We start from the raw sequence: 22,121 nt of genomic DNA, 5'->3' as shown, positions 1-22,121 counted from the left end.
GATATATACCAATGCAAAAGACAATTATAAATCAATTTAGCCAGAATTTAGCAATAATTTCCCAAAAACTTAAAGTGAAATAGTAAAAATATCCAATTCCTTTAAACAGTATGCATGGAGGAGCCATAATTCTGCCTGTAAATTAGGCTCATTTCTGTGAAGTACAGATAGTTTTGCAGCAGCACTGACATTTTCAAAGTAAAAAAAGTTTTATAATTTTCTGACTTTGACAGCTGTCTTTGTTGGCTTCCTTGAAAAGAAAAAACAAACAAAAAAGAAAAAACAAAAGAAAACAGCACACAGAACCCCCTCCAATGGTCTGCTACATATATATATATATATATATATATATATATATATATATATATATATATATATATATATATATATATATATTATTTTTTTTGTTTTTCAGTAAATTTTATTGGGTTTTAGATAGCATTACATCCCGAACTAGTGGGCTGGACAATATACAAACAAATAACCAAAACAAAACAAGAGAAGTCACAATAACTTATGGATTATACGAGGCATCAGGGAAAATAAAGAGAATATGACTTGTGAGTTGGATACCAGACAAGTATTAGTGAAGGAAGTCAGTCATGATGGCTAATTCTTACCTTGAATAAGTGTGGTGGTTGCCAAAAGGTTCTTGAGGGAGCGGGAAAGAGAAGAAGAAAGGGAGGGGGAGGGAAAAAGGGGGGGGAGCTAAGTACTGGATGCTGAGCGTGGAAACCACCAGAGGGGGAGGTTAAGAAGGAAAATAAGAGTGGATGCTACGGAGGTTTAAAAAGGAGGGTGGAGGTAGGGAGGTAGGCAGAAGGGAAGTGGGAGTGTAGGAGCATGGCAGGGTAGACAGAAATACATAAGAAAGAGAACTCCTGGAGGTGTGGCTGGAGGAGGAGATAGTATGGTGGAGGAAAATTAGTCGAGCCCTCCCCACCTGGGGAAGGATGGATAGAAGTAGTTAGTTAGAGCAGGGGTAGTTGTACATGTGGGATAGTTACTTGGGGCCAGCAGAGAAAGCCTGGGGTTAGTCCGAGGCGTAGGGTTACATAGGGTAGTAGAGTTGAGGAGGGAAGAGAATTCAATGAATGTTGGAGGTAGAGAAATCACAGGGAAGAGTTTTTCATAGATAGCAGTAGAGGGGGAGAAACTAGAGCAGTCTCTTGCATTCTGGGATGAACACGTAGTGATTGTGATTCTTTGGGGGCAGGAGTTTAAAAAAAAATTGTACCATTTGTTGTGGAAGTTGGAGGTAGAACCATGAAGTGATAGGTGAATGTCCAGTTTTTCCTTCCGGAGTAGGCTCATGAGTTCTTGTCTCACGTCCGAGACTGAGGGAGGGATATCGGAGGCCCATTTTCTCAGGATAGCGTGTCTTGTGGACATGAAGCATGTTGAAATCCAAGCTTTGTTGAGTTGGAAGTGTGAACACCCAGGACTAGGGAGGATTAAATGAGTTGTTTCCAGGTAACCAAAGAGCACAGAAAAGCAGTCCTTTGAGAGAGGTCTCCTTGTAATAAAGTTTGCAAAGATTTCAATTTGATCCCAGAAGTTAGTAATTTTTGGACACGATGAAAGTCTGTGTAGCAATGTCGGTCTAGCATGGGTGCAGAGGGGACATAGCCATTTGAGTTGAGGAGATCCACCGGCCAGATTGGGGATATAGGCCCTGTGCATAATTTATAGCTTTGCTCTCGCCAAAAATTAGTTTAAGATAAAAGTGCAAGTGGTGTTGTATCCAGCTAGGATCCGATCTACAGTGTCAGGAGATTGTAATTCTCAGCCTTAGGCAGCCACTGAGGTGGATTGAAGCAGTTTGCTTAAACGAGAGTGCAAGGGCTTGTAGATTGTAGAGATTTTGAATTGTTGTGTTTCCAGAAGAGGGTCTAGGAAGGATAGGCGGAATCTTTATGATCTAAGTTGGCATAAGTCCATGACATGGTGGGTGGCTTGAAGGACATAGAGGTAATGATGGGCAGGAAGATCATAAGATTTCAAAGTTTGGGAGATCTGTATAGGCAACCCTGTGGAGGTGTCAAAAAGTTGGACGTAAATGAGTAGAAAAATTTGCAGGACCCCGTCCTTCTAGTGGTGGATTTTAAAGGCACTCACATGGAACGGTGTATAGCTTAAAAGATAATTTAATAAACATCATATAAAAAGCATGGTAGGTGCCAGAAATGGCTTTTTAAAAAACACCCATAGAACATGTATTAGTTAACCATAAGGTTAGTGGCATAAACAATTAACTTCTGTATAAAGACTTCACACAAGAAGTGTTGAGCACTACGCCAACTCAACACCTCTTGTGTGAAGTCTTTATACAGCGGTTATATGAGTTGGCGTAGTGCTCAACACCTCTTGTGTGAAGTCTTTATACAGAGGTTATATGTTTATGCCACTAACCTTATGGTTAACTAATATATGATTTATGTGTGTTTTTTTACAAAGCCATTCATGGCTCCTACCATGCTTTTTTAAATGATGTTTAATAAATGATTTTTTAATCTATACACCATTCCATGTGAGTGCTTTTAAAATCCACCACTAGCAGGACTTGGTCCTGCAAATTTTTCTTCTCTAGTAATTACCCTGATGTGGCTCAGGTTAAGGTCCTTCCCTCTCTCTTTTATTTGGACAAAATTGAGGAGCCAATGGGAAGCCTACATAGCATTGCCAGCGTGTTGTTGTGATTTAGGAAATTAACGGTTTCTATGTATTGGAAGGCTGCAGGAGAACCAAGGGGATAGGTTACATTTTCGTCTCATTTCCCACCATGCCACTAGCATGTCTCGGATCAGCAGGTTTTTTTCGTCTGAAGAAGAGATCTTATGGTGCAATGCAGTAAAGCTGGCAAGCTATATGGACCTACTAGTTGGGACTCCAGTTCAAAGTTGGAGTTGCCAGAACTATTAGATATCCAGTCTAGACAAATTCTCAGTAGGCATGATATGTTGTACAAACCTTAGGTTGGGGAGTTAGGGAGGTTTGCTCTCCCCTCGCTCCCAGGCAGGCAGAGTTTGGTAAAAGAGATGCGGGGGCGACGCTTGTCGAGAAAGCTTGACAGCGCGCTGTGAAGCTTTTGTACATCTGTATGGCATAATAGGAGAGGAATAGTTTGAAGGGGATAGAAAACTCTGGCAAATCTAGTCATTTTGAAGAGATGACACCTGACGAGGAGCGAGAGTAGAAGGTCCACCCACGTCTCCATTTCGCCTATCACTTTGGTAATGAAAAATTTAAGTTGTATAAGGAAGAGGGAAGTTTGCCAATCTTTACCCCAAGATATGTAATGTGCTGTTCAGCAAAAGTGAAAATAGAGGTGGTAGCTCGGGGGGGGGGGGGGGGGGCATCCTAGGGTGGTAGAGAGAGAGAATTTTGCTTTTGGAGAAATTAAAACGGAGGCCAGAACAAGTATGGAAAGAGGTGAAAATGTCTTGTATATAGTGCATATCAATTCAGGGGTTAGAGGTGAATATCAGTATGTCATCCGCAAGGAGAGCTAGGTGGAGTTCTTGCTGACCAATGGTTATACCATGTAGGTTCGATTGGAAAAGCAGAAAATGGGATAGGGGTTCCAAGGCCGGGTTGAACAGGGGGGATGAAAAACGTGTCTTGTCCCTTTGTGAAGCTTAAAAGACTCAGAAATGTGACCTGCTGCAACAATGTTTGCCGTGGGGGCCAAGTACATAGAGGAGATCAGATGCAGAAAGGGACCAGAAAAGCCGAATCATTGGAGAACTAGAGATAACCAGGTAAAACTGACATTATCTAAGGCTTTTTCTGCATCTACCAAAATTATGTGCAAAATCTCCATCTGGCTTGGCTTTCGCATGTTCGAGGGCCATGATAGCCTTACGAATGTTAGATGAAGCAGAGCAGCCTTGGGTAAAGCCTGCCTGGGGGGGGGGGGGGGAATGAGAGAAGGCATTAATTTAGCTAGTCTGTTGGCCATAATTTTTGAGAGAATTTTGGAGTCTAAGTTGAAAAGGGATATCGGCCTATAAGATCCCGGTTCTGAGGGATCTTTGCCTTTTTTGGCGATTCATTTTATGTGAGCCTGGAATCCCGAAGGAAAATAGTCACCCCCCGCTAGGATCTCCTGGTAAACCTGGACTAGTGGGGGGGGAGTTACAATATTTGCAGCCAATTTGTAGAATTCCGGGGTATAGCCATCTAAACCAGGAGCCTTGGATAAAGAAGAAATTGTCTCAGAAACCTCTTAGTTAGTGATTGGGGCATTCAGCTGGGACAAAAGAGGGCTGTCAAGCTGAGGAAGGAAGACCTAATCTAGAAAAACCTGGTCTGTGACCAATCCTATTGAGTCTTCACTGTAGAGAGATGCATAGTATTACCGCCAGCGTCTTTGAGGGCAAATATGTGAGTGGGAGAGTGTACAGGCTTTCATAACTTGGCGAGTAGTTTTCAGTTTATGGCCGAATTTGTGGTATTTTAGTTCTAGGTGGGATTTGTGGATAGATTCCTGTGCATCCGCCCAAAGGTTGAAGTTGTGTTTGGCTTCATGTCTGAGTTGTCTGTTCGTGGGAGAGTTGGAGTGTTGGAGTGTGACAGACAAGATTGGGTTAGTACCTGCATAGTGCATAGTACCCCAACTCATTCGCAAAAAAAAGGTTGTAACCTAAAAATAAAGACACCCAAACATTTGACATGCCCCTGATTAAAAAAAAAAAAATTTCTTGAACAATTTCTCATCAATCACAATGCCCAATACTCACAGGCTCCATTTAAAAAAAAATACCAACCAAACATTAGACAAGTCCTTTATTAAAAAAATTAAATCCCCAAAAGGTCCTTTATTGTAAATCCATCATCAATCACGATGCCTGCCAACTCATTATTACCCAATACATCCCACGCAAATGATCGATCCAGATGGTAACAGCAGTGCTGTCATCATCTACTGTATATAATGGAAGGGGTGAAGAGAGTGGTGACATCATCGCCAGTGGCAATATGTTGGCAGTGATGTCACTGATTTTCTTACCCCTTTGCTTAATAGGACCAGGGATTTCCTGCATCAGTAGGTTTCTAAGAAAGCCATGAGTACACGCATCCATTGCTCCCTAAGAAGCTGTCTTATACTGTATAGAAACGGTAGAATTACCACTTCTATATATGATGCACGACTCCCGCCGAACAGGGGACCAAATGTAATTAAGCAAGGGTGTTCAGTCATTTGCTATCCCTTTTTCTAAGCAAAGACACAGACATTGATACAAAACTGAAAGTGGCTCTATTTCTACCCCTTCCCTACTGTTTCCAAAAATACATTTGGGCTGAATTTCAGATTTAGTCACCTTATAATTTTGTTTCAATGCATTTGTATTGAATTTTAAGCAAAAAGGCAAACAGACAAAAAAGAAAGAGCATATGAACTTAACATTGGTTGCCATATATACTAATGCTGTACAAATTCTAATTGTGATATAGAGATAAAGAAAGGTAAGGTTAAAGTAACATACATGTAGCAGTCCTATATGTCATGACAATTCCAAAAATCAGAGTGTAACTCAAATGAAAAAAGTTGTTATGGTGAACCGTGGAAAAATTGTTCATACCAACTGAACCAAGAGGACCAGATTTGATTAATGGAAGATAGACACCCTGGTGAGGCTGAAAACATACATTCAAAGGATCTATGAGTATGCACCAAGGAGATTACCTTGTTTATGGAAACTGGATAAGATGTTTTCCAGTGGCGGGTAATGGTTAGCCTTGTTGCCAAGAGAATATGGGTTGTTACGCATCGTAGTTTCTTAGAAATTCTATTGATGCCAATACCCAATAAAGCAAATTATGGTGATGGGTTTATAGAGATATTAGTGACATTATGTAGGAGTGTGAACACTTCTGAGCAGATTGTAAATGTGGAGTAGGTTACCTAGTTTCCCACATTTCCTCCAGCAGGAGGGTGAGTTAGAGAATTTCTGTAACCTCCTTTCCTGACAGGAAGAGAGGAGAAAGCTTCATAATAGAGGCATAGACAGCATTGAAACCTTACAAAAGCTCTCTCTGCACTCTGATCTGGTCACAATAAAACCAATTTTATTGGCTGGAGCTGGGCTTTAAAAATGTAAACATATCATAAGCTTTGAATATGGGGTTTGGTGCCTCAGGTCAAAAATTGGGACTTTAAGGGCTTAATATATATGTTCATAGGAGATTGTTGTTTTTTTAAAAAATAAATTTATTATATGTATTGCAACATATAATATAATTTTACAAATATATACAATAGATCCAAGAAAATATTCAAGTAATCATATATTTGGTGTATGGGTTATAGACCCATTAGTGATCGTGAGTAAAGAAGAAAAGTAGGAAAAAGTGACACGGTGGTATGGTGACAATCACTGTCTCTCTATTGTTCCACGCTTTGGGTGTAGCGTCGGATCCATAGGGAGTGTATGCAAATGTCCTACGCGTTTTGGCCAGGGGGCCTTTATCAAGGAATGTATGTCAACCACATCTGTAAGTATAGTAAATAAATGATTTAGGTGTATATTATTTGAACCAATCGGACGTTTGTTTTCCTTTGGTCATATAATAAAAAACATACTTGTTAGGTAAAGATTCTGCTTCTGGTCCTTGCCTCTGGTCCTTATCTATCACATAAGAATCGTATTGCCACTGCTGCTGGAGTATAATTATGAGAGGTATAATTTAATTTTTAGTATTTGATAAGCTTTTGGTTAGTTTTGATTGTTTCACATTGATTTGGTACTTACTGGTCAAGCCATATGCTTCTTTTGGCCAGGGAGGGCGGGGGAAAAAATACTGTCCCAGGTCTGGTGCAATCTGTATTTAAGATGTGAGTATGCTTGTACATTTAATTTTTCATTAATGCATTTATTACATGTTTCATTTCCTTTGTTTTTATTGCACTTACTTGTGTGCATATAGTGTGTGTTCTCCGGGGTAGCCGCTAGGTGGCGCTGTGGTATTACAGATCCCCTTCTATTCTATCTGAATAGATAGAGAGGGGAATAACATAAGTATATGAGGTAAGTAATAAAGTACCATCAATGCTTCAGATTGGCATTGTGGTTACTTACTTTTTTGTTTCCAGCAAGTGTCCAAAGTATTCCAGGCAGCAGGGTCCGGGCGTCTTCACTCTCCCTCGGTCAGAGGGAAGTGGCGCCCGGTTCGATTCCCGGCCTATTTATGTGCCGCGGTGCGCATGCGCAGATGAGCGCAATGACGTGGCTTCCGGGTTCGTTGGATGACGTGGCGCGGGTGCGCGCGCATCGTGTCATTAACATAGCGGATCTATCTTCAAGGCGGCCGCCGACACAGGAGAGGAGGACGATCCCTGAGAAGGGATTTAGCAGTTGGTGGCACTTTCTGCTTGCCTCTTAAAACCCCGGTAATTGCAATAACCGCGGCACATAAATAGGCCGGGAATCGAACAGGGCGCCACTTCCCTCTGACCGAGGGAGAGTGAAGATGCCCGGACCCTGCTGCCTGGAATACTTTGGACACTTGCTGGAAACAAAAAAGTAAGTAACCACAATGCCAATCTGCATTGATGGTTTTGATGGTACTTTATTACTTACCTCATATACTTATGTCATTCCCCTCTCTATCTATTCAGATAGAATAGAAGGAGATCTGTAATACCACAGCGCCACCTAGCGGCTACCCCGGAGAACACACACTATATGCACACAAGTAAGTGCAATAAAAACAAAGGAAATGAAACATGTAATAAATGCATTAATGAAAAATTAAATGTACAAGCATACTCACATCTTAAATACAGATTGCACCAGACCTGGGACAGTATTTTTCCCCCGCCCTCCCTGGCCAAAAGAAGCATATGGCTTGACCAGTAAGTACCAAATCAATGTGAAACAATCAAAACTAACCAAAAGCTTATCAAATACTAAAAATTAAATTATACCTCTCCTAATTATACTCCAGCAGCAGTGGCAATACGATTCTTATGTGATAGATAAGGACCAGAGGCAAGGACCAGAAGCAGAATCTTTACCTAACAAGTATGTTTTTTATTATATGACCAAAGGAAAACAAACGTTCCGATTGGTTCAAATAATATACACCTAAATCATTTATTTACTATACTTACAGATGTGGTTGACATACTTTCCTTGATAAAGGCCCCCTGGCCGAAACGCGTAGGACATTTGAATACCCTCCCTATGGATCCCACGCTACACCCAAAGCGTGGAACAATAGAGAGACAGTGATTGTCACCATACCACCGTGTCACTTTTTCCTACTTTTCTTCTTTACTCACGATCACTAATGGGTCTATAACCCATACACCAAATACTGTATATGATTTCTTTAATATTTTCTTGGATCTATTGTATATATTTGTAAAATTATATTATATGTTGCAATACATATAATAAATTTATTTTTTAAAAAAACAACAATTTCCTATGAACATATATATTAAGCCCCTAAAGTCCCAATTTTTGACCTGAGGCACCAAACCCCATATTCAAAATTTCTTTTGGGATGATGGCTAACCAGAACTGAAAAGTTCTTTAGGAATCACACACCTATACAACATATCATAAGCAACTTTGCAAATATACAATCGACGTCTGCTTTTTTTCCTAGGTTTTTAGAAATGTCATCACATGCTCAGGACAGAGCAACATTGTTCTGTTTACATTTACCCTGTCAGCTGCTTTCACTGTAACTGCAGAAAAGGACTAATAACAAGGAAGACATCTACTCTACTTGTCTCAATTAATCTTTTCACTGGTAGGAGTCATAAATGGTTATTTCTGTGCTACATTGCACTCATGTAATCACTGGAGATTACAAGCCACCAGAAGCTAACAGCCCCTGGGTATCTGGAATCATATGCAATAAGGGGTGGGCAGGGCTTAGGTAAACTGATAAAGGACTGCTTGCTTGTAGAAGTATGTGATTTTCAGGAAACACATGAGTTCAATGCTGTAAAAAAATATATAATTTATCACATTGAAGGTTCTAAAGAAGCATAGAATGTTGACTTAGGAAAGTATACATCTTGCAGAAGTGAATTACATTAAAAATATGAACCTATGTTCACTCTGAATACTCAACTATGTCTAAGGGAAATTCAAAAAACACGCTCAGCAAGTTTGAAATATTATCAATCCTATTATTTTAATAAATTAACCCCATCAAATCAAACAAATAGGTAAAGCAAATGTTTTTCTTGTTCTCTCCCTTTCTCTTCAGTTACAATAAACCAGGTATCTCAATTATGATTGAGGTACCTGTATCATATGTCAATCATAATAAAAGCAAGGGTATAAGGTTATTTTTGTAAAGTTGCTTGCCTATATTAGGTATTTAAAATGGTTTAACTTGTATTGAACATACCACCACTTTACATCACTATATCACAGACAGTCCAGTCTAGTTTGTGGGTTGTTTTCAGGCACCTAAAATCCCCTCCTAGAGTGGTTGAAATTAATGAATAGATGTGATTACAAATTAAGCAAATTAAGCAAAAAAAAAAAAAAAAAGAATATATGGGTAGGGTGTCCTGTGCACACATAAAATAGGCACAATCCCCAACAATACAAAATAGTGATAAGGAATGAGGTCTCCCAAGATCTCTCAAGGAGGGAGCTACAGGGGAAAGGAGATTTTAGCGCTGCCAAAAGCAAAACAACATACAATCATCTACAAAAGCAGAAATAAAATCAACACTATTTATTATTCATTGTTAAAATAGGGGTATTAGTATTTAAAAACATATAACACTTGAAAGTAAAACAGAAGATGGCGGGATCGTTGCGTTTCACTCAAAATGGGCTGCTTTAGTATCCAATTTGTGTTTTACAGATTTAGTACTGTAAAAAGATACAAACAGTACATTATGCCAACAAAAGATAATTATACAATATACAAGAAAGAAGGAGAGAAAAAAAAACACATGTATATATTACAATTCTCAATTCATGTATCAACATCACATGGACCATGGGCACACTTAAGAAGGAGAAAGGGGAAAAAAGGGGGAACGCATAAAACAAACTAAATAAATAAATCACCAAGCTATAAAAGAGGTCACACTGAGTAAAGCAGACCGGTATGGGGGGGGGGGGCAAGGGCAAAAGAGCATGTAAACCAGGGGGATACTCACCCCAATTTTAATGCAAAGAAAAATGCTAATAGACAGGGAGCACCAGCAGTAGTTGATGTAAGCAAATGCAAAGAGAAAAACAGCATAGGTATATATATATATGATAAATACTGTGGATAGAAATCTCATGTCAAAAAGGTACCCCCACAGCAACTCACCCTTATGGTGATGATAATTTGTGCAACAGGTGTTAATCCCAATAAAACCAGGATAGTTGAAATGCAAAGAAAGAAAGGGGAGCATCAACCATAAGGCAGCGATATCCCAAAAAAAAAAAAACAGGGTGACCGTGTCCTCACACACAGGTTCACTGGCTGGATTAGAGAGAAGGGGGGTGGCCCTGTATATAGAAATGTATATCTATATCAATAAAAAGTCAGTACAGCACATGTACATACCAGAAAACAAAAATGAGGGTCCATACAAAGTCAATAGGAGATATCAAACAGAGCTCACCATATTCTGTAGCCAATAGGAAAAGCACTCAAAGTGCTGACGGTCTGGTCCATTGTGTAGAGGTACCAACATGAAAAGGAAAGTGACATGGGGCTGCCTAAGTACCCTTGAGGGCAGCTCCAGCTCCCTCCCTGCGCTCCCCCACAACCAGCTCCAATGTACCGATTTTATAGTTTGGTGATTGGTGATTTGGTATTTATGTATTTTGTTTTATGATTTTTTCCCCCTTTCTCCTTCTCGAGGGTGCCTGTGGTCCATGTGATGTTAATAGATTATTTTTGAATTGTAATATATACACTTTTTTTTCTCTCCTTCTTTCTTGTATATTATATAATTATATTTTTTTGGCATATTATATTGTTTGTAACATTTAACAGTACTAAATCTGTAAAACATGACATGTATCCTGAAGAAGCGCTTCTTCTATTTTACTTTTAAGTGTGATGCTGGCTGTACAATAAGCCTAGCAGCATTTATTGTATGTTTTTAAATACTAATACCCCTATTTTACCAATCAAAAATAAATATTGATGATTTTTTTTCTGCTTTCGGAGATGATTGTATGTTGTTTGTATGTTGTATTTTTGGATGAATGTTTGTATGTTTTTTTGTTTTTGGCACGCTAAAATCCCCCCATACCTCCTTCCTTGGGAGATATGGGGAGACCTCATTCCTAAGCAACAAAAAAACAGAATTAAAGGGAATGTAGAGGCAGAAGGTTTTTTTTTTTTTTATCTTAATGCATTCTATGCATTAAGATAAAAAAAACCTTCTGCATGCAGCAGCCCTCCTCAGCCCCCCTAATACCTACCTGAGCCCAAATTTATCCAGCGATTTTGTAAGAGTTTCTTAGCTGCCCTGGACTCTCCTCCTCATTGGCTGAGACAGCAATGGGGTGTGATTGGCTCCTGCTGCTGTCAATCAAAGTCAGTAAGCCAATCAGAAGAAAGAGGGGGCAGGGACAGTTCACTGCTTAGTGCCTGAATGGACACAGGGAACTGTGACTCGGCTCTGATGAACCCAAAGCAGGCTGCATCCTGTGGGGGCACTGGACAGGAGAGAGGGGCCAGGAGCACAGAAGAGGGACCCGAGAAAAGGAGGATCTGGGCCACTCTGTGCAAAACCAAATATACAGAGGAGGTAAGTATGACATGTTTGTTATTTTAAAAAAAGAAAAAAACAAGACCTTACAATCACTTTACATTGACTTTTTCTGTTAACCATTCCTTGCATTATTGTATTCTTCTCTTCTCCCATTCCCTCTTTAAAGTATGTTGTTACACACAAATATCAATTAACATCCTAATATAAAGAATGCTGAAAATGTGTCTGGAATAGATCAAAACTTAATGGCTGTCTAAATATAGCTGAAGGGTAAACACAAAATATTTTGATAAAAGCATATGATAAAATAAACAATACTGAACTTCAGTACTTGGAATTAGAACTTCATCTGTTGCCTGGCTGTGTAGCTTTCAATCATCAGATCTACCCTGGGAAAGGAGAGGATTCTTGAATATATCTGTTACGAAGTAATACAGACAGTTCTAAGTTTAGCCCTGATAATTGAGGACATGATACTATTTAAAATGCAATATATTTCTATCTTTTTTTAGCTCTGTGTTTAGGAAAAATATGTTTCATTTTCTAAATTGGCCCATATGAAAGGAACATATTTGAAAGCATTCAAGAGGACTTTCTCTAAAGCAAAAAGTATGTTTTTATGACAAACCCACAAAAGCTAGTCCTGACCAACTCAGTAGATTGTTTAGAAAAAGTTGAATGTGTTTCTAAATGCATGTAATTTAACTGGATAATAATATTTATAAGTAATAACACCATAGTTTGTTGATCCAGGGAATATCTGATTAATTTAGGGGATCAGAAAGGAATTTTTCCCTGGTAGGTAAAATTGGAGCAGACTTTGTGAGTTTTCTTCTTCTGGATTAACTATGGATTTAGAGTTCCGCAGATGCAGGTTTTCAAATAATTTATATATTTTTCTACTGGTTGAACTCAATAGGCACGTTTCTTTTTTCAAACTATGTAACATTTTGGTGGGACATTGCCCCACTAAAAGAAAAGGTTTGTTGAGCACCTATTCATTGAAATGTCTTAAATATTCAGAGTGACACAATAATGTCCTCAATGACATACATATAAACCTATGTGTATATATAAATTAATAAAATCTGTAACTAATTGTTTTATGTATTGTAGTTATCAGTGATGTGGTACAATCTCTCACATGAAAAGAAAATCTCTGCAATCTGCTTGACTGTAATATATGTGTTTTGCACAAATGTCCATTGTGAAGATGATGACGTTGTTCTGACCAAAGATGGCAAAGTAAGAGGGATTCAAATACCAGTGTTTTCTAAGACAATCACAGCATTCCTCGGAATACCTTACGCAGAACCCCCAGTTGGAGCTCTGAGATTTAAAAGACCAGAACCCATCAAATCTTGGACTACAGTATGGAACGCCACAAAATATGGAAATTCTTGTTATCAGTATGTTGACAAAACATTCCCTGGCTTTTCTGGTGCTGAAATGTGGAATCCTAACACTGAACTCAGTGAAGACTGCCTTTACATTAATATATGGATACCCAGTCCAAAGCCAAGAAATGCCAGTGTCATGGTATGGATATATGGTGGTGGTTTTGAAACTGGAACAGCCTCTTTAGATATTTACGATGGAAAGTTCCTGGCCCGCAATGAACGCGTCATTGTTATTTCATTTAACTACCGATTGGGTGCATTAGGATTTCTGGCTTTCCCAGGTAATTCTGAGGCTCCAGGGAATGTTGGTTTGTTTGATCAAAGATTGGCTCTGAAGTGGATCTACGAGAATATAGCAGCATTTGGTGGGAACCCCAAAAGCATAACACTTTTTGGAGAAAGTGCTGGAGCAGGGTCAGTCAGTTATCACCTTCTTTCTCCCAAAAGCCATCCCTATTTCACAAGAGCTATTATGCAAAGTGGGACTGCTAATGCCCCTTGGTGTGTTGTCGGTAGTACAGAAGCCCGCACTCGAGCACTTACATTAGCAAACTTATTAAGCTGTTCCTTCAGAAATGAAACTGAAATAATTGCTTGCCTTCGGAGTAAGACTCCTCAAGAAATAATTGAAAAGTCCTTTTCTGTTCTAACACAGAGATCATTAATAGAAGTTTTTTTTCCTCCAACAGTTGATGGAGATTTTCTTAACGATTTCCCTAAACATTTGTTACAACTTGGACAGCTTAAAAAGAACACACAGATATTAACTGGTGTTAATAAAGATGAGGGATCATATTTCTTAGTGTATCTACTACCTGGATTTAGCAAAGATCATGAAAGTTTTATAAATCGGACTCAATTCCAAGACAGTGTAAAACTGGCATTTCCAAAAGCCACTGAACTTGCAATAGACTCTATCCTTTTTCATTATACAAACTGGGAAGATGAAAAGAATCCCATTCACAATCGGGATGCGATGGATGATATTGTGGGAGATTACAATTTTATATGTCCACTTCTGGAATTCACAAACAGAAATTCGGAACTTGGAAACAAAGCTTATTTGTACTTCTTTGGTCACAGATCTTCCAAGATGGCATGGCCAAGTTGGATGGGAGTAATACACGGATATGAGATTGAATTTGTATTTGGAATCCCAATGTACAGAAGACTTAATTATACAAAGGAGGAAGAAACTCTGAGCAGAAACATAATGAGATACTGGGCAAACTTTGCAAAAACTGGGTAAGCTCTTTTTCCATTAAATATATAGAAAGTACATTATGCATAATTTATTAACAGATGAAAAGCCTTACACATTATCTTGTTGAAAAACCTTTTCAGTAATATGACTATAACACTTAGGGGTGAATTTTCAAAAAAATCATATAGCATTTCAGTTGGTAAAAGTGCATGTACATTTGTTCTCAGTGAATGGGACAGAAACGTAAATGCTATTAGGCTTTGTGTGCTAGTGAAATAGTTTTGATTAATTTATGTTTAAATGTTGATTAATTCATGTTTAAAATCAATGAAAAAACATTTGATCAGCACAGGACATAAATTTTTCAATTTTCCTCCTTTTTTGCTTAGAACAAATGTACATGCACATTTACCAGGTGAAATGTTATGTGATATATATATATATATATTTTTTTTTTGATAAATACAGCCCTTGGTGTCCCTTAGGATTTCTCTATGTTAATGTTCTACATGAACAACCGCAAATAGTGTCAAAAGCCACAGCTGTTCTAAATGAGAGTAAACATAGACTCAGGTTGCATCACAACTCACATATGTACATATCCCGGGTTATTTCCATGCTAACAGTTTTTCCAGGCCACCTGAATTTTTTTACACTTAGATTTACTGTTTGCATACTCAATTTTTCATTTCAAAATATATTATAAAGAAAAGTTTACTCAGTCAGGCTTATTGATAAAATAACAGCAAAGGGTAATGATAATGTGTAAAAGTGTGACATTCCAAGTAAAACATAATAAAAAATAATCTTCATCTTATACTTTTGCATCTTTTGGGTTTTGGTGAATGGTAATTAGGGATAATCGAACTTTTGAAAAGTTTGGTTCGACCAGAACACCCGAACTTCCCGAAAGTTCGGGTCCGGGTTCCAGAACCCCATTGAAATCAATGGGACCCGAACTTCGGTAATAAAAAAACACCATTTTGAAGCCCTAAAACCAAATAAATGCCCATAAAAAGTGCCTAGGGTTCTGGGTCATGCCCCAGGGACTATTAATCACACAAAAAAAAGTTCTTAAAAATTGTCGTTTTATTGAAAAAAACAAAAAAAGAGATTTCTTTGGATTTAGTGTCTGGGGGGTCTAAAAAGTGTACCTGTGAAGTTTCAGCTCTGTAGCATGTCCAGAACCAGAAAAAAAAGATAATTTTTCTTACAACTTTTAGTAGCACAGGGATGGGGTTCTGCTCCTTTCGCAGCTGGGCGTTTTTGTTGCATGCGTTTATTGTGCATTTTTTGGGTGTCTTTGAAGGCAGGCATAACATCTGAACTTCTGTATAGGTGTATATATACACACACACACACATATATATATATTTATATATATATATATATATATATATATATATATATATATATATATATATATATATATATATATATATATATATATATATACACATACACATATATAGGTGTGAAAGGAGCGGAACCCCATCCTTGCAAATAATTTCATTAGCGCAGGGATGGGGTTCCACTCCTTTTACACCTATATGTGTGTATGTGTATATATACACATATGTGTGTGTGTGTATATATACCCCTACACAGAAGTTCAGATGTTATGCCTGCCTCCAAAGACGCCCAAAAAATGCGCAATAAAAGCCTGCGACAAAAACGCCCAGATGTGTTGTTTCAGGCATTTATTGGGCATTTTTTGGGCGTCTTTGGAGGCAGGCATGACATCTGAACTTCTGTATATGGGTATATATACACACACACACACACACACACATATATATATATATATATACACATACACACATATAGGTGTGAAAGGAGCAGAACCCCATCCCTGCAAATAATTTCATTAGCGCAGGGATGGGGTTCCGCTCCTTTCACACCTATATGTGTGTATGTGTATATATACATATATGTGTGTGTGTATATATACCCCTACACAGAAGTTCAGATGTCATGCCTGCCTCCAAAGACGTCCACAAAAAATCCCAATAAACGCCTGAAACAAAAACGCCCAGGTGTGAAAGGAGTGGAACCCCATCCTTGCTCTACTAAAAATTCTCTGGCGGTCACCCTGACATGGATGAGTTCGGTCACCCTGGCATAGCAGTCAGAGTCAGTTCACCCTAAACTACACTATGGTCACCCTGACACTTAACACTTTCCCTACAGAAACTATATTTATATATAGTATAGAGAACCGAAAGTGACGTAGCGGCATCCTTTGACCTATACTGACTATGCGAATGTGAAAGACTTGATACATGTGAGTGTTACTTTGTTTTTCTTAAATAAACGAACTGGCAATACTTCACTATATTGGCCCATTTATTTTGGAGATCCAAAGGTCCTTTCCATATCCCTGTCAAACTGATCCTCAGCATAAGGAGAAAATCGGTATCTAGCACCTTCACAGCACCCCAGTGGCAGAGAGGAGTAAAGAGCATATCTTAGAGACACAGCATAAGGTTTATTATGGAAGGAATTTAATGGGAGCACTTAGGACACCTAGTGGTCACCGCACTGAAGAGCACCTGCATGTATTTTTTAGGAGGAAGATTTTGATCACCGTTTAACACTATTTCGGACACTTGAGCACTTTAAATATATTTATAGTATTTGAACCACCTGTGTACAAAAATGTTGATTATTTATTTATTCATTTATACAGTAACAGAATATAAGCACAGAACACTTTATTTAATTTATATTTGTTTATCACCAATATTATCTATTGAATATATTTATTAAATTATTGAATTTATTTATATGGTTTGTATACACTTATTAATTAACATTATTAATGATTTATGGTGAAGCACATATTTAATCAATTACTGCAGCACTGAGTCACTTTAGATAGAATATATTATTTAAATGATTAATTTATATATTGAAGTAACACATAGATAGTTTTGAGCACGGATGCACCTTTAAAGCGCGGTACTCCCCGCTGTTACATGGCTCCCAGGCTAGTGACGTACCGGTATGTCACTTTGCCTGGCCGGGGCTGACCGCTGCAGTATATGTACTTGTGGCGGTCGGCAACCGGTTAAAGCCCAGTTCCTGTCCCATTGCATTTTGGTTGGTTCTGGTTGCCGAATTCCAAACTTTTACCGTAAAAAGTTCAAGATTCGTCCGAATTTCGAACAGTCAATGTTCGGGTCGAACCGATGGTCGACCCGAACCGTTCGATCATCCCTAATGGTAATTAGCAAACTTTCATTTTTCTAAGGTAGGCAAATAGAAACCTTTTTTTTCTGTGCCCACTCTACTTTAAATACTTTAAACAGTCAGTAGATTCTCTCCTTGTCTCCGTGTATTGTAGCTCGTAGTTTCAGTTTGCTCAGCAAATCTTAACTTGCAGAGAAATCATGGGCAGGCTGCAGTGGATTAATGCAACAGTAAAGTAAAGTACAATCTACTTACAGGCAGCCCCTTCTAAAAAGGTTTAATTTTTACTCAGAGGTTGGGATTAACTTTAGGATTCTGGTCAACTAGAAATTTGACTGAAGCCTAAGTTTTTCTCAGCTTGTGAAAATGTGTCCTTTCCCCATTATTACAACCGATTACCAATAATGCACTTCCTGGCCTCCAAAATGTTTTCAGGTGGCCTAGAAGGGACAATATAGAGGGTTTTATTATGTTAACAGCCTTCCTAAAAAAGTCAGGTATCCCGGCAGACTTTTGTTATTGTTTGTTGGAAAGTCCTGGAATAGATAGAAAGAGATAACAGAGTGCTTGCTGGGAAATATAGTTACAGTGTTGCTGAACAGTGCTATATTGGCAGTCAGTCATATGCACAGTTAGTGTTTGTTAGAGACCTGGAGTAGATAGAGGCAAATGATAGAGTGTTTGCAGGGAGAGGTGTTGCTGATATACTATGCAGTGCTTCTGAAAAGTACTCTACTCTAGTCTACTATTCAGTGCAGTGGTTCTATACACAGTCAGTGTGTTTGAGGGACCTGAAGTATATAGGTAGAGCTGACAGAGTGTTTTCAGGGACATATAATTACTGGTACACTAGGAAATCCTGTTGAAACGTGCTATACTCAGTGCTATATTGTGCAACATTACATTGAATTGCAGTGGGTTGGCCTACATAGTGTGTACCCTCATTTGATTACTGTGCTGCATTGTACAGTAAACTGCATTGTGGTGGTATATATTGTGTACCCCTCTGTTTTTACAGTACATAGATTCAACAGCCATTTTTAGGACCACGTTTTTCTGTGTGTCACCAACAACTTCAGTTTCTGTTTAGCTGCTGATCCCCCTTGCAGTTTCTTGGAATATTTTACACAGTTTTCTCTCTTGTTTCACAATTTCATGTGTATTTTTCACTTACAGTCAGGTTAAGTGTTTTTTTGTATTATGGAGGCAGCAACATGAACTTGATCCTGGCACAAGCAAAACTGACCTCTGTTTGCAGCACTGCAATACATACTTGTGCAGTTAGGTTAAGTGCACAAACACACCAAATCGCCCATGCCCCTATTGTCATAGCTTCTGGTAAAGTTAGACAATCTCCTGTATTGATAATATCAGGCAGTCCTATTGGGAGAGGTAGAGGTTCTGCACATGCAGCTAGTAAAGGGGAAGCAATTTCTGTGTCTGCAAATATCTGATATCTGATAAAATGTGCTTAAACTATATGAAGTGAGGAGCCCAGGCTGGACCACTGACCATAGCTTGTGCAGTATGCTCTAAATTTTGTTTCACTCCTGCCCGGTGTCTCTCTTTGAAGAGAAAACAGTAAAAGAGCAAACTGTGCTTAATGTTAAATAAAAAATTGTAAATAAATGTAATACTCAATGAAAACAGCAGCACTTACAGATATCTGAACACTGTGATATCTACAATAAATACATAAAGACAATGTGTTGCACTGTTAAATATAAATGCCCAAATAATAGTGGAAAAAAAGTGGAACAAAAACATAAAAAATGTAAACTCCAAAAGTGAGTTCACTGTGAACTTAAAATGAAGTCTTGCTAGATCACTTCAGGTTGGCTCTTTTTGCAGGTATAGCTATGAAAAAAATTAAAAATAAGTGCCTATACTGTTTAAAATCCAGTAATACACTGTCTCACCCTACTCTGCACATGATTAGCTGCTCTCCATGTTTAGCCATTTTTAGACAATGTAGAGGCAGATCTGTTGACAGCCCTAATGGCGGCGATCTGTGATTTCTTGCGGGACTGCGACATTGCGGTGGACAGATCGGACCCCTAACTGACATTTTTGACACTTTTGAGGGTACCAGTGACATTACTACAGTAATCAGTGCCAACAATATGCACTGTTACTGTATTAATGCCATTGGCAGGGAAGGGGTTAATACTATAGGTGATCAAGGGGTTAAATGTAAGCCTAGGGGAGTGATTCTAACTGTGGGGGGGGGGGGGGTTGGGCTTGTGAGAAGACCATAGAGACATGCGATCCTATATAGCAGGATCACATGGTCTCTGTGATCATCTCAGGGACAAGGACGGACAACTGGTTTACATCAGCCGTCCGTCCTTCTCCGTCAGCGGGGGGAGATCACGAGTGGACGGTGGCCATCTAAGTCCCCTGACACTCGCGCCACTGACGATCGGGGGCGGAAGCGCGCTCGCCCCATAGCTCCTCCTAGGCAAGCGCCATACATGTACGGGACCTTGCCTGGGAGAGTCAGCCTGCTGCAGTGCATCTGCAAGGGCTGGTCGTTATGTGGTTAAGGGAGCAAATCCTTCCGGTCCAGAACTGGTTAAACCCTCCTATCCATTACAGCCAAGGAAGTTGCTTTTGTTTGATCTGCAACTGCCATGGGGCTGAACATGTGATCAGTTATGACACCAACCATTTGTTGGTTTTACAGTTTGTTTGAGGACACATGCAAATGTGACAGTTAACAATCTAGGAATTCCAGGAATGTAACTGTTTTTTCAAACTGTTACATTAACCCATTTATGCCTGAGGTTGAAAGTTTTTGAATTTGTGCATGCAATTCATATATGTGACCTAGAAAAATTCAAGGAACAAGAACTTGAAGATCGTTTTTTTTAAAATTCCATTGTTAAGTTGGAACACTAGGTAAAACCACTGCTAAATTGTACATAAAGGGGTTGATTAACTAAAGGTACATAGATTGTGCACTTTTGAAAATTGCAGTTGCACTCTGCAAGTACAGTTGCCCCAGAGCTTAGTAAATTAGCAGAAGCTCTTCTGACTACTATCATCCAATCATGTGCAAGCAAAAAATGTTTTTTTTTTTCTTGTTCCTTACATGTGATTGGGTATTCTTTGCAAAGTGAAGTTTTATCTCATTTACTAAGCTCTGAAACAACTACACTTGCATAGTGCTACTGCACAGTTTATTTCCCCTTAGTAAATCTACCCCAATGCATAAAACCATGTTTCTTGTCTCAGTAGGTGGTTACACCTGCTATTCAGTGTGATATTTAACAGAACATTTCACATGTAGGTAAGCATCACATTTTTAACATCTAAAAGTGGTATTCTAATGACATTCTTTCTCTTTGATGGAGGAGATTGCTGCACAGTAGATGGAACTTCATTATCAGGAAAGTCCCCATCAGAAACAGGTGCTATAGCATTTTTAGGTGCTTGTAAAGTATCACTATATCACTTGTTTCTATGCTGTCATCTGTCTCTAACAGGTCAATTATTTCATGTAAACTTGAAATTCGAGGCATCTTGAACTTGTAAAATTATTTCAACTAAAAAAATAGAAAAAAGATATTAGTCCTAGTGATAGCGGTTTTGCCTAGTGCTCCAAAAATGGAACATGCAAAATGTCAAACCCCTAACTAATACAACAATAATAATTTTGGTATTTTCTTTTTACATCACAATAGCATTACTAGTAAGGAAGTAATAGAAAAAAAAATGATTACTAGTATAGGATGTCATGCAGTAAAGTTGTATTTACCTGTCTTTGGATTGTTTTTCAAAAATGCTTCCGAAAATGTACATCCCTTTTTGGCAAGCTCTGAGCTTGACAGTATCTGCAGCCGTGGTTAACTCTATGCACCACGTGATAACCTGTACCCTCAGGAGCCAGACATGTGAAAATGCAGACAGCTCCAATAAAGGAAAATCAGGCATTAACCTCCCTGATGGTATGATTTTTTCAGATTTTAGGTGCTGAAAGTAGTACCATTATTTTGCTAGTAATTCTTAAGGACGAGCAGCCCAAACCAACTATTTACATATGATTTTTTTTTTTTACTGTGCGTTCTTCTTTATAACATCTCAGGTATGATAGAGTTTGAAACACAAAATCATAAATTATAATATAATAAATAACTATAAATAAGTTAAAGTATATATATATATATATATATATATATATATATATATATATATATATATACATATATATATATATATATATATATATATATATATATATATATATATATATATATATATATATATATATATATATATATATATATATATATATATATATATATATATATATATATATACATATATATATATATATATATATATATATATATATATATATATATATATATATATATATATATATATATATGTGTGTGTATACATATATATATATATATATATCTATAGATATACATGTATATCTATCTATCTATCTATCTATCTATCTATCTATCTATCTATCTATCTATCTATCTATCTATCTATCTATCTAGGATTACAATATATCAGTGTGTTTGTGTGTTTTACTTTTCAAATTTGCCGCTGGTTCCATCCTCCTGCGAGCGTCACGTTGCAGGAGACAGAAGCTGGGGCTCAC

At 38.1% G+C, this 22,121-nt stretch overlaps 1 protein-coding gene across 2 annotated transcripts in view; it reads left to right on the top strand.

Moving 5' to 3' along the window:
• The window catches only part of BCHE (butyrylcholinesterase), a 130,290-nt gene that overhangs the window by 5,433 nt on the left and 102,736 nt on the right, over positions 1-22,121 (top strand). For both annotated transcript variants that reach the window (XM_082252041.1, XM_082252042.1), the window contains exon 2: positions 12,821-14,349. In XM_082252041.1, the coding sequence (XP_082108167.1) occupies positions 12,830-14,349 (1,520 nt within the window). In that variant the 5' untranslated portion in view covers positions 12,821-12,829. The remainder of the gene's footprint in view (positions 1-12,820; positions 14,350-22,121) is intronic.

Source organism: Pelophylax lessonae, assembly GCF_965119305.1.
Source record: "Pelophylax lessonae genome assembly, chromosome: 3".
NCBI classification, from domain to species: domain Eukaryota; kingdom Metazoa; phylum Chordata; class Amphibia; order Anura; family Ranidae; genus Pelophylax; species Pelophylax lessonae.
Note: the sequence above shows the minus strand (reverse complement) of the source record. Positions and strands in the feature narration are given on the sequence as shown.